The sequence below is a fragment of the Aquarana catesbeiana genome, linkage group LG01, assembly GCF_042186555.1.
Source record: "Aquarana catesbeiana isolate 2022-GZ linkage group LG01, ASM4218655v1, whole genome shotgun sequence".
NCBI lineage: Eukaryota > Metazoa > Chordata > Amphibia > Anura > Ranidae > Aquarana > Aquarana catesbeiana.
The window spans coordinates 256,383,030-256,405,359 of NC_133324.1; the positions used below are offsets into that span (position 1 = coordinate 256,383,030).

The 22,330-nt window shown below is 40.4% G+C and overlaps 1 protein-coding gene across 5 annotated transcripts in view; it reads left to right on the forward strand.

Moving 5' to 3' along the window:
* Nucleotides 1–22,330, forward strand: part of GLT1D1 (glycosyltransferase 1 domain containing 1) — a 168,027-nt gene that overhangs the window by 73,107 nt on the left and 72,590 nt on the right. For 4 of the 5 annotated variants that reach the window (XR_012243962.1, XM_073628023.1, XM_073628031.1 and 1 more), the window contains exon 7: nt 11,930–12,025. Coding sequence is in view for 4 of the 5 variants with exons in the window: in XM_073628023.1 (XP_073484124.1) it covers nt 11,930–12,025 (96 nt within the window). In the remaining variant the exon portion in view is untranslated. Of the gene's footprint in view, nt 1–11,929; nt 12,026–14,408; nt 14,435–22,330 lie in introns of all 5 variants that reach the window. The other variant, XM_073628015.1, reaches the window with a different exon arrangement.

The window sequence follows — 22,330 nt, forward strand, 5'->3', positions numbered from 1 at the left end:
TGAGAGGCCAGGATCTCCACTCTGTGTTTTTGACCTAAAATTTGGCCAAGCTTTCATTTGCAGATTTTTCCAGATTTTTATATGCTCTCTGTTCATGGAAAGCCCTCTGGTCTCTCTGGAATTTATTCTCTTTTTTTAGTATAGTATTCCTCTGTTGAAATGTTCCAAATGTTGGTTAAGTTCATTGTCATATTGCATGTAAAGTTCATGTTTCTTGAAGGCTGTTCGTTGAGTATAAATGGTCTTGAGTTCTTTGTCCAGGTCTCTGTTGATTCTATGGTATTCCTCCATAAGGAGAGACATCATTCCATTTGAGCAGGTTATTAAATTCTTCTCCCATTCCTTTTTGAAAGCCGGTCCTACATTCTCCAAGGTGGGGAATATTTGGACCCGCAGTCCCAGGGGATTGATCTTATGTTTTATATAGTTTTCAAATGATCGTATGTGCCAATGATTGGCGGACTTATTCTCCAATAATTTCCTTAGTTTGGAGAAAATGGATAACAGCTGGGTCTCCTTTTGTTCCTTTAAGGCAAAATCCCTATAGTGGCCCGACATGGCAGTGTCCCAATTGGCACCTGCATAGTTGGTCATGTTGAATTCAGTGATCTATATATTGTAGTGTGGTATATCAAAATTATAGGTGTAGACACAAGTAGAAAAGTGAAAATTAACGCACTAGATGAGGAGTGGATATCTACTATCCGTGACTGAAAGAATAATTGAAAAAAAGTGCTATATGTCACAGAGTTTACGCTAACCTGCCCCACATCCCTAATTGCAGTACATTGAAAAAATCAAGTTTCCTCTAGATGGGACTTTAGAACAGGGCAGATAGCACAATGAATTATGAAAAAGACATATAAAAAATATATATGATTTTATTAAGAAACATTTTTAAAATAATGAGCACAAGTGAATAATACACATATCAAAGTCACAATCAGATTCTGGACAAAACTTGTCATACAGTAGCAGTTCAATGAGGACAACTAGTAATCGCAAAGATCTGTTGAGTTGAAAATAAACACGACAGAAAAAGTCGCAGAACATACAAACGTCTGCAATTAAACAGCTAAACACAAATTAAATGCGTAATATTGGTTATACAAAAAGTTCAGTTTTAGAGTAAACACGTATATCATCACACCATAATTTAACATATGAATGTTTGGAAACTGACCATGCAAACTGTGTGGCTCTTGAAATAGTTTCCTATCCAGAATTTCTCGTTTAAAAACAGAATGTGTTGCAGCTGTCAGCCTGCGAGGCCCCTGGCCCGGTGGGGTAAGTCAATACACAGACACAGGGAGGTAGGTCCAACGGCAACAGGAGGGGGAAAGAGAGCAGAGTCCCACACAAAGGACAACCCTGGGTTGGCCCTCCGAGATGTACCCCTTGCTGTGAAAATATGGGAAGAAAGGGAAGACAGAGAGGTGGAGTCTGTTAAGTAGTTCATAGGGCTAGCCCCACCAAAACCACACCCAGCAACAATGGGAAGAACTAATAAGTCCCATCTACTCAGCAATATAGGATGTATATATATATGTGGTCGTCAGGGGGGAATGGGGGGGGGGACCCCTTGGTCCATATTTAGAGACATATTGCTGTCTTACATTGGGGGAGCATTTGACAGGAAACCCCTTCGTAAAGAGAAATAAAGCCCTGCATCTAGGCAATCCCAATAGTGAATAATGTGCTTTGAAAGGTATTGAGATACACACATATTTACATAAGTTCTGTTTCACATATATTTATGAGGTCCCAGCACCACACTTTTAGGTGTTTTGGTTATACACTTACATAGCGTTACCCCCCCTTCGTAGGGAGCGCCACTTACCCCTATTTTCTCTTAAATTGGTGGTATTTTGCCCCATCCATTTTTTCTTCAATCTTGACAAGTCCTCCAGTCCCTGCTGCAGAGAAACACCCCGATAACAGGATATTACCACCTCCATGCTTTACTGTTGGAACGGTTATTTGGATGGTGAGCGGTATTGAATTTCCGCAAGACATATGGTTTGGTGATGAGGCCAAATAATTCAATTTTAGTCTCATCTGACCAGAACATCTTTTTCCATGTGACCTCAGAATCTTCAAGGTACGTTAAAGGTGGTCAGATGAAACTAAAATCAAATTATTTGGTCTCAACACCAAATAAGTCTGGCGGAAATCCAATACAGCTTACCATCCAAATAACACAATTCCTAGAGTAAATCACAGAGGTGGTAATATCCTGTTATTGGAGTGTTTATCTGCAGCAGGGACTGGAGCACTTGTCAGGATAGAAAAAAAGAAAAGATGGGGGAAAATAATCATCAAATTCTTAAGGAAAATCTGCTGCCCTCTGCCAGAAAGTTGTCAATGGGAAGAAGGTTTACCTTCCAACATGACAATGACCCAAAACACACAGCAAAAAATGACCACACAGTGGTTGAAGGAGAAAAATGTGAATGTCCCTACATGGTGTAGTCAGAGCCCAGACTTAAACCCCATTGAAAATCTAAAATGACTTGAAGATTGCAGCCCACAAACGATCACCATCAAATGTAACTGAACTTGAGCAGTTCTGCAAAGAAGAGTGGGCAAATATTGCAGTCTGGATGTGCAAAGTTAGTAGAGACATATCCCAACAGACTAAAGGCTGTAATTAAAGTAAAAGGTGGTTCAACAAAATGCTGACACAAGGGAGTGATCCTTTTTCCAACTCAGTGATTCTGTTTTTGAATTATTTTTTCTGACATGTTGGTGTTTTATCTTTCACTTGAATGTTATACATTGCACTAGTGAATACAGCTATTTTTTTAAAAAAAGGTGCCTGTCTTCATTTAAGGCTGCAAAGCGTCAAAATGTGGTTATTTTAAATGGGGGGGGGGGGGGGTATTATTTTTTCTACCCACTGTATGTGTTTTACCTTGTTATCTTTAGCCAAGTAAACAGGTTTATAGCAGAAATGTAAAAATATTTCTTATCCATAGGGGAGTGAGCAGGTATGAGAGGTGAAGTGGTTAAGAAAATATAACTCAATATATTATTTAGCTTTCTGGAGTTCAGCACTGATAACCTTTTATAGAGTTACCAAGTCCTTATAACATACTTAAGTCCTGAGACAGCTGAACAACAATATTGTTGAGAGTCTCCTTGCATTGTTTAGCAGATCAAATATCTCCTGTCATTTCCCTTAAGCTGGCTCTTCATTCAGACTCAGTACACAATTCTACGTAATCATTATATCCTGTTTATGTTTTACTTTTATTTTGTTTTCAAGCCATACATTTTGTTAACTTCAATCAAGTAGTCTTCTACTGTTTAGGTTTGAAGTTCTGTGAACTCTCTTACCTCTTCATAAACAATGACGTATTTGCAGATCAAAGTTCCGTGTACATGCCAAACAAACTGTTCTCCTGTTGCTTGCAGAAGTATGCAGGCGTTTTAATGCATGTGATGGCCGAGGAAGCACGGATGCTTTATTTGAATGCTCTGTCACAAAGTAGATATAACAAGGCAGACTGGATGGTTTACAAATGTTCAATCTAAAGCAGTGGTCATCAACTCCTGTCATCAGGGCCCACTAACAGTTCAGGTTTGCAAGATAGCTGAAATACATCACAGGTGATATCATTTGCTGGTCAGTGATTGCAGTATTCTAGTCTGCATCTCCCCAAGGTAATACATAAAATCTGGCCTGTTAGTGGGCCCTGAGGACAGGGTTGATGACCACTGATCTGAAGGCATGTAGGCTCAAGGAGGTAACTCACTTGTCAGTTTTAATCTAAATTAATGGTTGTGTTCATTAAATGGCATCTTCATATTATGCAGCGAAATAAACATTTGCAAAGCAAATACAGCGTAAAAAGCACAATTTATGTGGATTCTAAGGACAGAGCTGTTTATATCTCTAACTACAACAAGTCATTTTGTTTTCTCATTTTTTTAAACTAAAATTGCTGCCTATATGCAAAAGAGCTGATCTTTTATGCCAGAAAACTAGGAATAATTTGTTTGTGCCTACCACATTACTCATTGTGCTGGGGACATCCTTTTTCCCCTGACATTTTCTCCAACATTAACACAGACATTAAAGCCCAAGTCCAGGAAATGTAAAAAATATCCCTCGCAGTGGACCTACACCCGCACTGCAAGCATTAACTGTTTGTTTAGTCTAGGGGAGAAGAGAAGCACTTTAACTTACCTTATCCTGTGCTCCCCGGCAGATGGCGCTCCCTGATGTTCTGGCGCTGGACTGTCCCTTGGCATCATCGCGTCCAATCCATGCCTATGCATATTAACAACTTGCGGAGAGTCTGCCCACAATGTACTGTGGATAGGCGGTCCATAAAGGCAAAGCGACGTACCTGTACAGCACTGACTACGCCTAAAGTGCACACCCCCCCCCCCATCCGCACTCGCTGTACACAGAAAGAGCCTGTCAGCAAGTCCCGGCCAGTGATTTATGCCTGGGACCTGCTGATCGGCTGTGTACAGCCCAGAGTTATGTGTTAAGAATCAACACAGAGTTCTGTACAGAGGAAACAACCTCTCTGTCACAGGGATGAGAATTTAAGAGATCTTTTAGTAAAAGCAGCACTCTGTACACACATTACACATAGTTAGGCTCACACATTTAACCCCTTGATTGCCCTAGATGTTAACCCCTTCCCAGCAAGTGTTATTAGTACTGTGACAGTGTGTACTGTAGCATTATCACTGATCACTGTATTAATGTCACTGGTGATGTCAGTGGCAGTTAGTCAGTTCCCCCCAGCGTCAGTGTCAGATTGCCCGCCGCACTATCGCAGTCCCATTATAAGTCGCTGATTTCTGCCATTACTACTTTAAAAAAAATTTAAATACAAATTCCAGTATATACAGTGGGGACGGAAAGTATTCAGACCCCCTTAAATTTTTCACTCTTTGTTATATTGCAGCCATTTGCTAAAATCTTTTAAGTTCATTTTTTCTCCTCATGAATGTACACACAGCACCCCATATTGACAGAAAAACACAGACTTGTTGACATTTTTTTGCAGATTTATTAAAAAAGAAAAACTGAAATATCACATGGTCCTAATTATTCAGACCCTTTGCTGTGACATTCATATATTTAACTCAGGTGCTGTCCATTTCTTCTGATCATCCTTGAGATGGTTCTACACCTTCATTTGAGTCCAGCTGTGTTTGATTATACTGATTGGATTTGATTAGGAAAGCCACACACCTGTCTATATAAGACCTTACAGCTCACAGTGCATGTCAGAGCAAATGAGAATCACGAGGTCAAAGGAACTGCCTGAAGAGCTCAGAGACAGAATTTTGGTAAGGCACAGATCTGGCCAAGGTTACAAAAAAATTCTGCTGCACTTAAGGTTCCTAAGAGCACAGTGGCCTCCATAATCCTTAAATGGAAGACGTTTGGGACGACCAGAACCCTTCCTAGAGCTGGCCGTCCGGCCAAACTGAGCTATCGGGGGAGAAGAGCCTTGGTGAGAGAGGTAAAGAAGAACCCAAAGATCACTGTGGCTGAGCTCCAGAGGTGCAGTCGGGAGATGGGAGAAAGTTGTAGAAAGTCAACCATCACTGCAGCCCTCCACCAGTCAGGGCTTTATGGCAGAGTGGCCCAATGGAAGCCTCTCCTTAGTGCAAGACACATGAAAGACCGCATGGAGTTTGCTAAAAAACACCTGAAGGACTCCAAGATGGTGAGGAATAAGATTCTTTGGTCTGATGAGACCAAGATAGAACTTTTTGGCCTTAATTCTAAGCGGTATGTGTGGAGAAAACCAGGCACAGCTCATCACCTGTCCCATACAGTCCCAACAGTGAAGCATAGTGGTGGCAGCATCATACTGTGGGGGTGTTTTTCAGCTGAAGGGACAGGATGACTGGTTGCAATCGAGGGAAAGATTAATGCGGCCAAGTACAGGGATATCCTGGACGAAAACCTTCTCCAGAGTGCACAGGAACTCAGACTGGGCCGAAGGTTTACCTTCCAACAAGACAATGACCCTAAGCACATAGCTAAAATAACGAAGGAGTGCCTTCACAACAACTCCGTGACTGTTCTTGAATGGCCCAGCCAGAGCCCTAACCTAAACCCAATTGAGCATCTCTGGAGAGACCTAAAAATGGCTGTCCACCAACGTTTACTATCCAACCTGACAGAACTAGAGAAAATCTGCAAGGAGGAATGGCAGAGGATCCCCAAATCCAGGTGTTAAAAATTTGTTGCATCTTTCCCAAAAAGACTCATGGCTGTATTAAATCAAAAGGGTGCTTCTACTACTGAATACTTAGGACCATGTGATATTTCAGTTTTTCTTTTTTAATAAATCTACAAAAATGTCAACAATTCTGTGTTTTTCTGTCAATATGGAGTGCTGTGTGTACATTAATGAGGAAAAAATTAACTTAAATGATTTTAGCAAATGGCTGCAATATAACAAAGAGTGAAAAATGTAAGGGGGTCTGAATACTCTCTGTCCCCACTGTATATCATAGTTTGTAGGCACTATAACTTTCATTAAAACTAATTAATATACACTTATTGGGATTTTTTTAATCAAAGACATGTAGCGGAATACATTTTGGACAAAATTTATGAAGAAATTTTATTTATTTTTTTTATTGGATATGTTTTGTAGCAGAAAGTAAAAATATTGTTTTTTTTTTTCATTTTATTTCGCAAAAAAAATAAAAAAAAAACAGTGGTGATCAAATACTGTAGCTCTATTTGTGTGAAAAAAATTATACAAATTTAGTTTGGGTACAGTGTTGCGTGACCGTGCAATTGTCAGTTAAAATAGTGCAATGCTAAATATAAAAAAATGACCTGTTCATGAAGATCCAGGTAAAACCTTCCGGAGCTTAAGTGATTAATCTTGATGACATCAGGACGCTGCGGGGGACTAGTCTAGAGTAAGGTTGGGCTCGGGCGTGTTTGCACACACCATGTGCAGAGCCCGCCAGGAAGTCGACACGGCGCTGCGGTAATCACAGGCAGTGAGACATTTTCCCGATGTGCGGCTGCAGAGATCGGGAAATGTCTCGCTGCCTGTGATTAGCGCAGCGCCGTGCCGACTTCCTGGCGGGCTCTGCATGTGGTGTGTGCGAATACGCCTGAGCCCATCCTTAGTCTAGAGGTGTGGAGGATTGAGTAAATAAAGAATTCCCGTAGACCTAAACAAGCAGATAACCCTCAGTGCAGGAGAAGCCCCACTTAAGGGGATCAGTTATACCTTTCCTGGAGTTTGGCTTTAAGTAAGGAAATGCTAGAATCTCTGTTAGCTTTTTATTGTGGTCTGCTTATTTTCTACAGATTTTTCCCCGGAACAGAAAACGAGGGAAAATCTCTCTAATGGAGCCCTAGATAGCAGTAATAGCTGACAGGGCATACTGACCTTTCCCATTCTATCCAAAACAATAAATAAAATGTTGAAAAAAAAAGAAAAATAGCAGTGTCTGTATGGATGCAAACACTAATGCCCCGTACACACGGTCGGACATTGATCGGACATTCCGACAACAAAATCCTAGGATTTTTTCCGACGGATGTTGGCTCAAACTTGTCTTGCATACACACGGTCACACAAAGTTGTCGGAAAATCCGATCATTCTGAACGCGGTGACGTAAAACACGTACGTCAGGACTATAAAGGGGGCAGTAGCCAATAGCTTTCATCTCTTTATTTAGTCTCAGCATGCGTGGCACTTTGTGCGTCGGATTTGTGTACACACGATCGGAAATTCCGACAACGGATTTTGTTGTCGGAAAATTTTATAGCCTGCTCTCAAACTTTGTGTGTCGGAAAAGCCGATGAAAAATGTGTGATGGAGCCTACACACGGTCGGAATTTCTGACAAGGTCCTATCACACATTTTCCGTTGGAAAATCCGACCATGTGTACGGGGCTTTAGATGTGCAGGGAAATCTGTGCAGCCGCTCCTTTCAGTGATTATTAACAGGCTGCTGCCAGTGACTGCATGGCACATCTATCCATGCCAGGTGCATAAACACACACTGTATGGGTCCCTGTACTCCAGGTAAACGAGCCCAATGAGCCCTCAAGGAGTTCTTGGTTGGCAGCCAAATTATTGGCTGCAAAACATGAACTTCTGGCAGCTTATCCACATGGTAAGTGTGCCCTATCAAACATGCAAGAACCTAAAAGAGACTAATTGACTCTTGTGATATCAAAAACACAGACATTTCTAGGGGGCAGAGGGCTAACACCAATTAGTTACAGCATAAAATATACCTTACATTCATTTGAAAGTGACATTGTGACTGTGACTGTGCAAAAAGAAGCACGCACATACCTCCCCATTGCTCCTCCGCTACGCTTTTAAGCCACTGGAAACAGAAAGAGGAGGCCTCAAGTTGTGATAGCATTGGGCAAATCACCAAGCAAAGCTGACACATTGGAGAAATGGGAATGAGTCACATGGTCCACAATACTTAGAGATACACAGTACTATTTTTTCTCCCAGTGGCTAGATGAAGCAACAAAGAAGTGAAGGTTGGGTGAGTATTATCTACTGGGGAGGAGAGTAAATCTGTTGTTTTGCCCTACGCAGGAAGAAGATATGTTCACTATAATTTAGAGATGAATTACTCACCCAAACTCCTAACTTTGTGTGAATAGAGAATTGTATTTTTAGCTTTTTGGAAAAGTCATATAACCCTTAAGGGTACATTTATGACTTGCATTGCGTTGTGATACAGCATTAACTTGTGTTTCATTAAGGAAGCCTATTCATATCGAATAGGCTGGCAATGCACCACAACACAGCCAAAATGAGTCATGTCTAATTATTTCAAACAAAGCACGGCTTATGTGTTGTGGTTCAATGCAGTAGGGGAGCATTGTTTTTTAATGAAGTAGTGCCTGAGGATGCCATTCAAAATAAATGAATGAACTTGCTAAGAAAGTGTGGATATTCAGATAGGAAGTTTATAAAAAACAATCCTAAAAATGGTGTAGTCTAGCACTTCACATCTTTATGAATAGCCTCCTTAGCATCAGTAATGTGTGGCAGTAAATAGAACATTTACAAAACACTTAAATGTGTTTAATCATTCACAGTAATTTAAAATACAAGCGATCAAAAGATCCACCTGCAGTGATTAGGTGAATGTCACATTCACTGCTATGTAAATATGTTGTTTCGTTTTTTCAGCTGTGTTATTTTTTTTTTTATTACTCTCACGTTAACTGAAGTGTGATAAAATGTGCTGTCTGGGGAATCTCTATAGGCTTGAAGCAGAGCTGTACACTGTGACTCAAAACATATACATTAAGGATCTCTCAAAGAATAAAACCTCTCTTGTTCTCTTATATTCTTATAATGTTCATTTCAGTCTATTTTTCCCTTTGCATTCACTCACGCCCTGTATTGTATTGTAGCATCTTGTTTTATCTTCTGTTCTATACAGTAACTCCCCATTTGCTCTTTTATCAACTTCACTTCACTTTTATTCATTCAATTAGCCACTCTTCCCTATTCGTTCCACCTTCATCACCTCTGTTTTCTTCTCTCCTTCAGCTGTTCTTTGCTTTTTTACTTTGTTTTGTTACCTTTTTTTTTTTTTTTTACCCTTTTCACCTTGAGTTTTACTAAAAGCACATCTGTACTTTAAAACCTCATTAGCTTTTTGTGAAGGAATATTCAAATTTATATCCAAATAATAATTTATAATCTTTGTCTTCCCTGTTCATTGAGAACCATTATATTATATCCAGACCTAAGCAGTTTATTGCTATGTTTAAATAAAGCGTGTCTGCATTTGCACTGTGACTGCAGACAGGGAGTGAAAACAAGTAAGGCATCTGTTCTGCATACCGTTTTGATTCCATTTCTTAACTGCCAGGAGCCATAAATGATTTCTGTGCTGCTCTGCACTCCTGGAGATGACAAACTGCTAGAAGCAAGCTGCTGTATGAGTCTAACTACAGAGCACATCTACAGATCAACATGGAGAACAAGGAAGGCATCAGGATTCCCCCTCCAGGAATCTACTTTGCACAGTTGGCTTTCGGAAAGAGTATTTATTGGGAGGATGGAAATGGCTTAGCTAAGCTTATCTGTCAAACTTTGGTCTCCAGTATTCAAACAAGCCCATTGTAGAATTGATATGTATGATTTTTTTGAGTGTAGTAATTTAATCAAATTTACTTGTTTGCATGTGTCTGGTATTACGATACAGACTCATACAAACTGAATGTAAATGAAGCAGTGTTAACACTGGCTTGGGTCTGTGATGATAACTCATGGGACAAAAATATAAAACAGGAAATTATATTTGTACAGCTTCCTGGTATCTTTGGATGAATTAGAAATCCTAGTTTTTATTAAGGCTTGGGTGGTAAACCCCAAAACAATTGAATATATGGCAACTTACTTGTGGCATCCTTAAATGTAGTGGCTGCATTTGTTTTTTTTTTAGGCTTTTTTCACCGGATCTGGCTTGTAACACACATTTTGTCCCCATGAGTAAGCTCCAGTGGGCAGAGTGAAACACGTTGGGAGCGTAGCCTAGTTACAGCAAGAGTTTTTTTCCTTTTCGGGGTGAATATTTTACATATATAAATAAAAGATAAACATTGTATTCACCCCAGTCAGTGGTATATGGTTTATCTCAACACTTTAAGGGCTCGTTTACAGTAGCAGTTGGGGGGGCGGTACAACCATGCAGTTGAGCTGTAGCGGCAAAGGCTGGGGGTGTACACCCTGTCTTGTTTAGCGGGCACTGCCACCTGCCAAACCTGAGCCATTCAGGTGATTGAATGTGATTGCCAGACAGTAGTGCGATCTTTAGTGGGTTAAAGCAATCAGTGAAGGGGGGGACATACTGTATCACCTCCTCACTGCCTGTCAAATGCCCAAGAAAAGTGATCCGAATGCTGAATCTGAATGCATGTGCAGTAATATCAATGTTTTCAAACCACCCTAGTTCACATCGCTGCGTTTGGTTCCAGCGCTTTAAAAAAAAAAAAAGAACCAGAATGCACCAGAACACATATGAGCGCGTGCAATGGGGAGAAAAAAAATCAAGTTAAATAAAAGGAAAAACTGGAATGAACGTCAATATTCAGAGCACTTCCTGTTCTTGTGTAACTTCTGGTTTCAAATTGTGCTCCTACCTTGTCACCCATGCACACTTATTTAACAACCGTGCCAGCATGAATTGAGCAGGTATGGTCCACAATTGTCACTGTCAGCATTTATGATTGCTGCTTAACTTGATTGAGGGATTTTCGTTTGATGTAGCTTGATATTTTTTTATATATGTCACTTTAAATCCTTTGCCTGTATAACAAATACAACAAGTATGCTTGAAAACCAATTTCTTTTCTATTCCTTTGGATACACTCTCATTGAAAGGTATCTATACACATGAGATGATCATTGCCCAGTCTGGCTAAACTCTTTAGGATTAGGAGATACTGCTTGTTTGAGGCCAGTAAATTGCAGTGGCCAAATTGTGACTGCTCCTGTGTCTATAGACACTGGACTGCAGCCGAACCCCCCCCCCAGCCAACAGTTCATTGGCTGCTATTGTTTTATACAATTTTAGGCCAGCCCCCAGGGTGGTTCTTTCTGTCACCCTGTTTTAATAAGCATGAACATGAATTACACACAGTCCTCTAAAAAACAAAAAAAACAAACAAAACTATAGAAAAAGAAAATATAGCATTTTGTTTAATTAACCCTTCAGTATTATTTGTTTGGCATTTGCCATATGTACTGGGCTAAGTTGGGCAGGATTGCCTTGAACTTTTATTTTTTTTTTTTTAGCCACCTGAACTCATTCTTTTAATCTGTTTTTCAGCTGCAAGCCAGAACTCATTACAGAAGCTTATAACCAAAATTGAAATCTGTTTATTCAATTCTCTTCCTTGACACTAAAATAAATCCTTTTGTTCTGCAGGAATTCAACAGATTTCAGAAAATTTACATATTTTCCTCCTGATATGTGGTCTCCGCAGAGTTAAAGACCCCCTCTATCTGGTTGATACGTTTGCAGGTAAGCTCCATTCTGTACACAACTTTTTTGTAAGGAGAGGACATCTAAGTAGTTAATGCACATAACATATTAGGAATCACACTCTATTATTAATAGAAATAAAAATATCCTCAGATTTCTGTATAGGTTTTGAATTGCATTTATAAGGCTTTATTTGTTTTTGGTTTATATAGCAAAGCTGTACTTATTTTTTATATCACATTTTTTTTAAAAATTTCAAATGCATTACTCATCTAACAATGTACAGAGTAACTTGGCTTGAAAGCGTTTTTCTAGACAAGCAAAATTTTTAATACATTTTCATTTGATAAACAAGTGATATGGTTTAATGAAGGTACAACATTTAGCAACTCACATGGTTGATGTTTAAAAGAGGCACATCTAAGTATGCAAGCATCCGGGGTAAAGCTGTCCGCCTAGGCCATCCTCCACACTGCCACTACGCCATCCCTTCCACGCTGTGCTCCCTGGGCGATTCCAGCTTCGCTTTCATATCGCTCTACTGCAGGGTAGTCTTCCCGGTCACGGTTGCAGACTGACAGCGGTGAGAGTCGGTGGTGCGGGTTATGGTCTGTGTGCTTTACCCCGGATGCCTGCATACTTAGATGTGCCTTTTTTAATCATCAACCATGTGAGTTGCTAAATGTTGCCATATTGCTACACTTAGAGGCGCCTCTCTTCTCTTTTATACTCTGTAGCTCCTGCTGGATTTTGCTTCTAATCCCCTTGTGGAAGCTTCCATTTGTGGATGGACGTTTTATGGTTGCACAACCTGGTCACATTGCTATAATCTCTTTATATGGATTATAAACTGAAGGACTTCTGAATAAATGGTTGTGGAACAAATCATTTGAGTTTCCACTATTTCTTATGGGGGAATTTGCTTTGATATGAGTGCTTTGGATTACAAGCATGTTTCCGGAACGTATTATGCTTGCAATGCAAGGTTTTACTGTACAGTGAAATGAATTGCTCCACATGACTTATTATTAAACCCTACATAGCTCCAATTTAGAAGTACTCACCTGTCACAGGCTAAAAACATCATTTTTGCTATGAATGACTGGTGCTATTCTCATTATAAAGCCCTCCAACATTAGACAGCACATATTGCAAGGGACTGTAATTCCCACAGACAAAACCTAGGAAATTAGGAACAGTTGGAGAGCAGAGAAGAGGTGTTCATTTGTCATATTAAGCGCATGAGTGTCATTTTTTATAAGATAGCTGAAGCTGACTGTCAGTAAATTAAGAATTTGTCTGCTGCAGTTTAGCGGTTGAAGAGTTCTTAAGCTGGCCATACATGTTACTTTGTGAATGCACAATCTGTTCAGCTTAGATAGAATTGTACAGAAATCCTAATGTACAAGTGCTCACATAAGATCCCTTGTAGTCATAAAAAACATGATGAGGTTGATGAAACCGCAATTGATAAACTGGATTTTTCCCATTACAAAGGCCTATGTTAAAGTGGTTGTAATGCCTTACATCTAACCAGTGAAGGGACTATCCTCAGGTGATGCACAGAGATGAAACAAATCTCCCTACATAAGTGGTATCTGTCTATCTGCAGTCTAAAAATGCTGAATTTATAAAGCTTGTCTGAGGGTTCAGAAAAAAGGGGAGCAGAGAGCTGAAGTTACACTCTGCAAAACTTAGTGAGGAGAGCTCTGAGAGCTGATTGGAGGGAAGAGGCACACCCCCTCCACACAGCACACAGGAACAGAGCTGAGACTGTTAATCTGCTGGAGGTCTCTCCAATCACCATTTTCCTCTTGGTGTCAAGAAAACTTGTCATAAGTGATTCATGCTGATAGCAGAGGAATGAAGCAGCATACAGAAATCTCACTTAAATTGAGACAAGTACACACTATAAAGGGATATGCTTTGTTCATATTTCATGTCTGAGGTTTACAACCACTTTAAGTTTACATACGCATTGTCGGCCATCATGTTCTATTTTTCTGCTTCTTTTGCTATGTACGTTACTTTCTTCCTCTCCCCTCTACTTGGCTCCTATCATTGACCATAAATACAGTCTCAACAACCAACTACTAACCCGTAATCTATTCCCTTTTATGTATATCAGACTTCTGTTATTTCTGTTTTACAGATGCTTCATTCATACTTATTACTTGTAGCTTTCCTAAAGTATACCTTTTCTTTTTTTTTTTCACCACCACAGCCATATTTATATGCATGTAATTGGTTAGAATAACTGACAGATGTTCAGTTGCTAAGGCTGGTATCCAGTTCCATAATTTTGCCTGTATGGATATCCATCATCTATCCTTAACGAAAACCTTGCAGCATTGCGTTAATGTCCATAGAGAGTTTTGAGATTTGTATTTAGTTTCACTATGTCTGCATGTTTATATTTCAGTTGGTGTAGGGTCCAGCTCTGTCCAGGTGAGATCTGATGAATAATAAAAATTTGGCTGAATTGCCAACTGCAAATTCAATTGCTAAAATCAACCCAATCATCATCACTAGTATGATTGCTGTATTCTACGGATGATGGATGTGAATGTTGTTCCCAAAGTCACATAAAAAGGCTCTCTCCATACTGTTATGTGCATATTTATATTTGTTTATTTTGCCATTGGTATATGTCCCCTATGGCTGTCAGTCAAAGCCTGTGAGATGGCCGAGCCACGCTGTTTATGTCTATGGACGCACACAGCACGGATCAGGAGCATGCCAACACGTGTGCCTCCATAGTAAGCGGCTTCCTATGGTGGAGTGGAGAGTGCTGGCGGGGGACCCCAGAAGAGGAGGTTTAGGGATGCTCTGTGCAATACCCTTGCACAGAGTAGGTATGTATCTTTTTTTCACTTTCAAAGTTTTTATTAAGAAACAAAAAAGAACAAAAACATAACAGGTATGACATGAGTCTACGCCAGAAAATGCGCAAGGTTGTGTGTAGAAATTGTATACAGAATAAATTGACAAATAACAGCCATAGCAACAAGCACAAAATATGAATGTACTATCAGCGCCAGAATAATCTAATATAACCAAAATGGATCAGGAACTAAACAAATACCCAGGGCATCAAATACCTATATAGAGTATGTACTGTGAACATAGATCCAGGATTCAGAGAGGACATTGGTAAACATATTAGGGATGTGAACGAACATAAGGAGTAACGTAGACTCCCGGTGGACTCATGTCATTTAGTAACCATACTAAAGTTTTATAGGAGTGAATAAAGCAGAGAAGTGAAGACCAGAAAAAATAAGGGGGTCGAGGAGAGTGGGCAAGCATAGTGAGGGGGAAGCCCAAAGTCCCGACCTGCATCCAGCTCCGTGGACTGGGCAAATCACAGTAGTGGCTGAGGGCCTGATTTGCTCATGGAAGCAAGAGGGTTTCATCAAAGTGAGTAGGGAGAAAGTGTTGTAACCACGGTAGCCACATTTTGGCATAGTAAGCCACTATATTCAGAAGGACCGCATCTAATTTGGCATGGATCATGTAGAACATCTTTTTTATTTTAGTTAAAAAAAAAAAGACCTACAACTGCTTTAACTTGCTTATGGCTGTAACTTGCAGTGAGAATTGACAGCTTTGCAAGGTGCAACAAGTGTTATTATCACTTATGCGTTGGGTATATAAGGCACAAAACCTTCTAGTAACCAATCATTTTCAGATTGGTTAGTGGTTCTCCAGGCCATTTATAGAGCCAAGTAAGGAAATCTTTGAGTAACTTTTAGGCTCAGTTCACACTACTTTGACCTGAAAGTCGCATGACTTATGGTGTGACTTTGCCAGGCAACTGCCTGCCAATTTGATGGCGACTTGAGTATTACTTTAATGTGACTTTGAAGCGAGGGAGGGGCTACACCACAGGGAATGCCTGGGTAATCTTTCTGTAATGTTGGATCCAAATCCGTTTAAAGTCTATGGGCACAAAAGTGAGTACACCCCTAAGTGAAAATGTCCAAATTGGGCCATTTCCCCTCCCCCGGTGTCATGTGACTCGTTAGTGTTACAAGGTCTCAGGTGTGAATGGGGAGCAGGTGTGTTAAATTTGGTGTTATCGCTCTCACTCTCTCATACTGGTCACTGGAAGTTCAACATGGCACCTCATGGCAAAGAACTCTCTGAAGATCTGAAAAAAATAATTGTTGCTCTACATAAAGTTGGCCTAGGCTATGAGAAGATTGCCAAGACCCTAAAACTGAGCTGCAGCATGATGGCCAAAACCATACAGCAGTTTAACAGGGCAAGTTCCACTCAGAACAGGCCTCGCCATGGTTGACCAAAGAAGTTGAGTGCACGTGGTCAGCATCATATTCATAGGTTGTCTTTGAGAAATAGACGTATGAGAGCTGCGAGCATTGCTGCAGATGTTGAAGGGGGTGGGGGGGTCAACCTGTCAGTGCTCAGACCATATGCTGCACACTGCATCAAATTGGTCTGCATGGCTGTCGTCCCAGAAGGAAGCCTCTTTTAAAGATGATGCGCAAGAAAGCCCACAAACAGTTTGCTGAAGACAAGCAGACTAAGGACATGGTTTACTGGAACCGTGTCCTGTGGTCTGATGAGACCAATATAAACTTATTTGGTTCAGATGGTGTCAATCGTATGTGGCGGCAACCAGGTGAGGAGTACAAAGACAAATGTGTCTTGCCTACAGTCAAGCATGGTGGCGGGAGTGTCATGGTCTGGGGCTGCATGAGTGCTGCCGGCACTGAGGAGCTACAGTTCTTTGAGGGAACCATGACTGCCAACATGTACTGTGACGTACTGAAGCAGAGCATGATTCCCTCCCTTTGGAGACTGGGCCGCAGGGCAGTATTCCAACATAACGACCCCAAACACACCTCCAAGACGGCCAGTGCCTTGCTAAAGAAGCTGAGGGTAAAGCTGATTGACTGGCTGGTGAAGCATGTCTCCAGACCTAAACCCTATTGAGCATCTGTGGGGCATATTTGTATATGTGCCTCCCACTTTTTAAGGGACCAAAAGTAATGGGACAATTGGCTGCTCAGCTGTTCCATGGCCAGGTCTGTGTTATTCCCTTATTATCCAATTTACAAGGAGCAGATAAAAGGTCCAGAGTTCATTTCAAGTGTGCTTTTTGCATTTGGAATCTGTTGCTGTCAACTCTCAATATGAGATCCAAAGAGTTGTCACTATCAGTGAAGCAAGCCATCATTAGGCTGAAAAAACAAAACAAACCCATCAGAGAGATAGCAAAAACATTAGGTGTGGCCAAATCAACTGTTTGGAACATCCTTAAAAAGAAAGAACGCATCGGTGAGCTCAGCAACACCAAAAGACCTGGAAGACCACGGAAAACAACTGTGGTGGATGACCGAAGAATTCTTTCCCTGGTGAAGAAAACACCCTTCACAACAGTTGGCCAGATCAAGAACAGGAGGTAGGTGTATGTGCGTCAAAGTCAACAATCAAGAGAAGACCTCACCAGAGTGAATACAGAGAGTTCACCACAAGATGTAAACCATTGGTGAGCCTCAAAAACAGGAAGGCCAGATTAGAGTTTGCCAAACAACATCTAAAAAAGCCTTCACAGTTCTGGAACAACATCCTATGGACAAATGAGATCAAGATCAACTTGTATCAGAGTGATGGGAAGAGAAGAGTATGGAGAAGGAAAGGAACTGCTCATGATCCAAAGCATACCAACTCATCAGTAAAGCATGGTGGTGGTAGTGTCATGGCGTGGGCATGTATGGCTGCCAATGGAACTGGTTCTCTTGTATTTATTGATGATGTGACTGCTGACAAAAGCAGCAGGATGAATTCTGAAGTGTTTCGGTCAATATTATCTGCTCATATTCAGCAAAATGCTTCAGAACTCATTGGATGGCGCTTCACAGTGCAGATGGACAATGACCCGAAGCATACTGCGAAAGCAAAGAGTTTTTTAAGGGAAAGAAGTGGAATGTTATGCAATGGCCAAGCCAATCACCTGACCTGAATCCTATTGAGCATGCATTTCACTTGCTGAAGACAAAACTGAAGGGAAAATGCCCCAAGAACAAGCAGGAACTGAAGACAGTTGCAGTAGAGGCCTGGCAGAGCATCACCAGGGATGAAACCCAGCGTCTGGTGATGTCTATGCGTTCCAGACTTCAGGCTGTAATTGACTGCAAAAGATTTGCAACCAAGTATTAAGAAGTGAAAGTTTGATGGATGATTGTTTATCTGTCCCATTACTTTGGGTCCCTTAAAAAGTGGGAGGCACATATACAAACTGTTGTAATTCCTACTCCGTTCACCTGATTTGGATGTAAATACCCTCAAATTAAAGCTGAAAGTCTGCCGTTAAAGCACATCTTGTTTGTTTCATTTCAAATCCATTGTGGTGGTGTATAGAGCCAAAAAGATTAGAATTGTGTCGATGTCCCAATATTTATGGATCTGACTGTATATAGACGTGTAAATGTGTGTATACATGCATACAATTCTTCTTCCTTTTCTTCAATGGTTCTGTATTCATCATTGTATAACTAATCTTTGTGAAGCTCCCTATTCTCCACTGATAAACAATTACTAGTGTAGAGTGAGCAGTGTGCCATTATTTCTGGTCAGATGCTTTACTGAGTGTGGCTGCGTTCACATACACAAAGGGGGCATGGAGAACGAATGTAGCCACCCTAGAACCGGAAGTATGAGAATAAAAAAAAATGCTTGCATTTGAGAAATGAAACTGTAACTCTAGTTATATTTAAACATATCACATTTATTTCATTTGATAAAAAATGTGAGTTTAGTCACTTTAGAAGTCTAAAAGGTAATGGCAGCTCTTTCTTTTGGGGCAAGTTATCAGCAAATCTCCTGCAGTATTTATAGCAATATGATTTTTATCATTAAATGCAGACTTCAGTTATTTTATTCTTTAATCCATGTCCTAGGTTAATCCATGTCAAAGCTTATGAATATTTAAACCTGAATAAAGAATTTGAACTACACTTACTTTGCTTTAAAATTCCCAGTGGCTAATATTAAAGGTACATTTAAGTTCCAATAAAAAAAAATTAAAAAAAGTTAGCCTTAAAATTAACACCAGAAATGCTGCTTCGCTGCCCAGAACGTCTATTTTTTTATCCTGGCATTGTTATGCATCAGCCCCCATAATTTCCCAAAATCATCCTGTTGTCAATATCCTAGAACAGGGGTCTCCAGACTGCGGCCTGAGGGCCAAATGTGGCCTTTTGCTAGCCTTTATCTGGCCCTTGGGGGTCTATTCCTTACACTGGTTTGAGGCACTATTCCTCCCACTGACACCAACAATGGGGCACTATTTCTTCCACTGATACCAATCATGGGATACTATTCCTCCTACTAATAGGGGCACTACTCCTCCTATTGACCACCAACCCCGAGGCCATATTTATTCTAACTGATGCTGGATTCAGGACATTTTCTGCCCCTGCTGGCCTCAATACGGCCCCCCTAAAGTCTGAAGGACACAAAACTGGCCCTTTGTTTGAAAAGTTTGGAGACCTCTGGTCTAGAAAAGAGAATACACCGCTCCAGGTGAGACCGCCGCCCACATCACACGATCTCTATAGTGGGTGCTCGCCACTGTCACACAGCAAAATAGAGAAGATTGGCCGCACACCATTGCTGTAGATGCTAAGTCCTGTGGCTTGTTCTCCTACAACTGTTTGAACAGTCATATGAGAACAACAAGCCACAGCATACTCTGTGTTCTTTGTGCTATCTTCATCTGATTATGGAATAATGGATTTAGCATCTACAGCAATGGTGTGCAGCCAATCCCCTATATTTTGTCAATAGACTGGTGGTCCTCCTGCTGCAGTTTTCTTTCTTCATGCAGTGGTGGAACATGCGTCATCATATATCAAACCAACTGTCCTCGCTTCCCAACAGCCCTTCTTGTGCCCTTCACTGGCTGCCTGGCCAAGAACAAACCCACATTTATAGGCTGCTATAAACCCATAATCTTGTGGTAGTAATCAAGTGGTAGTCAACTCTGCCAACATTTTTTTTTAAAAATTCCCCCTCTGCAGCGTTATGCCATAATATGCTAGTATGCACCGCATACTAGCTCATTATGACAGACTTACCTGTCAAATGCAGCCCTCCAGTGCTGTGCTGTAACTGAACCCCCGGTCCCCTATGCTTGCATCTTTGCCAAGTCTTCCTAAGAGATCTGTCCTGTTGGCCGCTTAAATAGTTGGGCCACAGCAGCATCACTCCTGCACATGCGCATGGGAGTCACATAGCCACAACACAGCAAAGGTGCCGTAAATGTGATGGGGGGGGGGGCGGCAGGTGAGAGCTGTGTGTTGTATAAATGGTTTTGTGTATAAGGTAAACACAATAAATATCCAGACTTCAACACAGTTGCAGGGTTTTGGACCAGTGTTAGCAATTCATTGAATGATTTTACTTTTCTGCACTGAATAACTACAATCTTATATTGCACATGTTGCATAATTCATAAAAAATGCAAAGGGTGCTTCCAGTATTGATTTTTGTTACCTATCAGAAATGTACCGTTGCTATCTGTAAACCTGGAAAATGAAATCTAGTTTATGTAAAATTAAGCACAACAAAATTCACATTATCTAAAGTTTTGATTGTAATGATAATTTAATTATCTTTTGCACCTGTTGAGAAAATGAGTTTTTTTTTTTCTGTGACTGCTCTGGTGTAAGCTGGTAGATAGCTGTAATATATATGTATAGTATGGAAAATCATAAACATTGGAAGATTGTTTTCTATTTAAAGTTTTTTTACTAAACTTTTTTCATACGGAGAACAGAAGCAGGCCTTACTCAGTTAAAATCTATAAGAGCGATGGCATACTACATTTCTTGCATGGACTGTAAGCAGTATACTCGAACAGGTGATCAACAAACACCAGGAGACCTAAGGAGGGTGTTGATCTCTCTTTAAAGAAATAAAATGTTTTGTATACTTTCTGAAAAAATATGTTGGCTCACTTTACAAGTTCATATTATGATTGGTGACCAGTTATGTTATATCCCTTTCGAAGTGGGCTGACACAGTTGTTTCAGAAGGTATGCAACACAATTTCTTTTTCATTTATTGAAGGACACAGGATTCAGAGACCGTTGTTTTATACTGCCACCTAGTGGCGGATATTGATACCGTTTAACCAAAAAAACACAGACTGGCCTGGTATATATTCCCACTCCCACCGTGTCTTTTTGCTAGTGTCCTAGAAGAATGGACACCTTTTCTCTATTGAGAAAAATGTAACCATGTTTGCTAGTCCTTTTTCCTGCTTTCAAGATTTTTTTTTTGTTCATTCAAGATTTCCTTACAGTTAGGTCCATATATATTTGGACGCAGGCACAATTTTCATACTTTTGGCTCTGTATGCCACCAGAACAAAACAAAACAATCCAAATAAATTTGAAGTGTAGACTATTTAGCTTTAATCCAAGGGGTTGAACATAAATACAGTTGTGCTCATTAGTTTACATACCCTGATTTCTTGGCCATTCAGAGAATATGAATGAGAACGCAAAAACATTTCTTTCACTCATGGTTAGTGAAGCCATTTATTATCAATCAACTGTGTTTCTCTTTTTAAATCATGATGACAACAGAAACTACAAATATGTCCCTGATCAAAAGTTTACATACCCTGGTGATTTTGGCCTGATAACATGCACACAAGTTGACACAAACGGGGTTTGAATGGCTATTAAAGGTAACCATCCTCACCTGTGATCTGTTTACTTGTAATTCGTGTGTGTGTATAAAAGGTCAATGAGTTTCTGGACTCCTGACAGACCCTTGCATCTTTCAGCCAGTGCTGCACTGACATTTCTGGATTGTGAGTCATGGGGAAAGCAAAAGAATTGTCAAAGGATCTGCGGGAAAAGGTAGTTGAACTGTATAAAACAGGAAAGGGAAATAAAAAGATATCCAAGGAATTGAGAATGCCAATCAGCAGTGTTCAAACTCTAATCAAGAAGTGGAAAATGAGGGGTTCTGTTGAAACCAAACCACAGTCAGGTAGACCAACTAAAATTTCAGCCAAAACTGCCAGGAAAATTGTTAAGGATGCAAAGAAAAACCCACAAATAACTTCAGGTGAAATACAGGACTCTCTGAAAACAAGTGGTGTGGCTGTTTTAAGGATAACAATAAGAATGCACAATAAGGAGGCACTTGAAGAATGATGGGCTGCATGGTCGAGTCGCCAGAAGAAAGCCATTACTACGCAAATGCCACAAAGTATCCCGCTCATAATACGCCAAACAGCACAGAGACAAGCCTCAAACCTTCTGGCACAAAGTCATTTGGAGTGATGAGCCCAAAATTGAG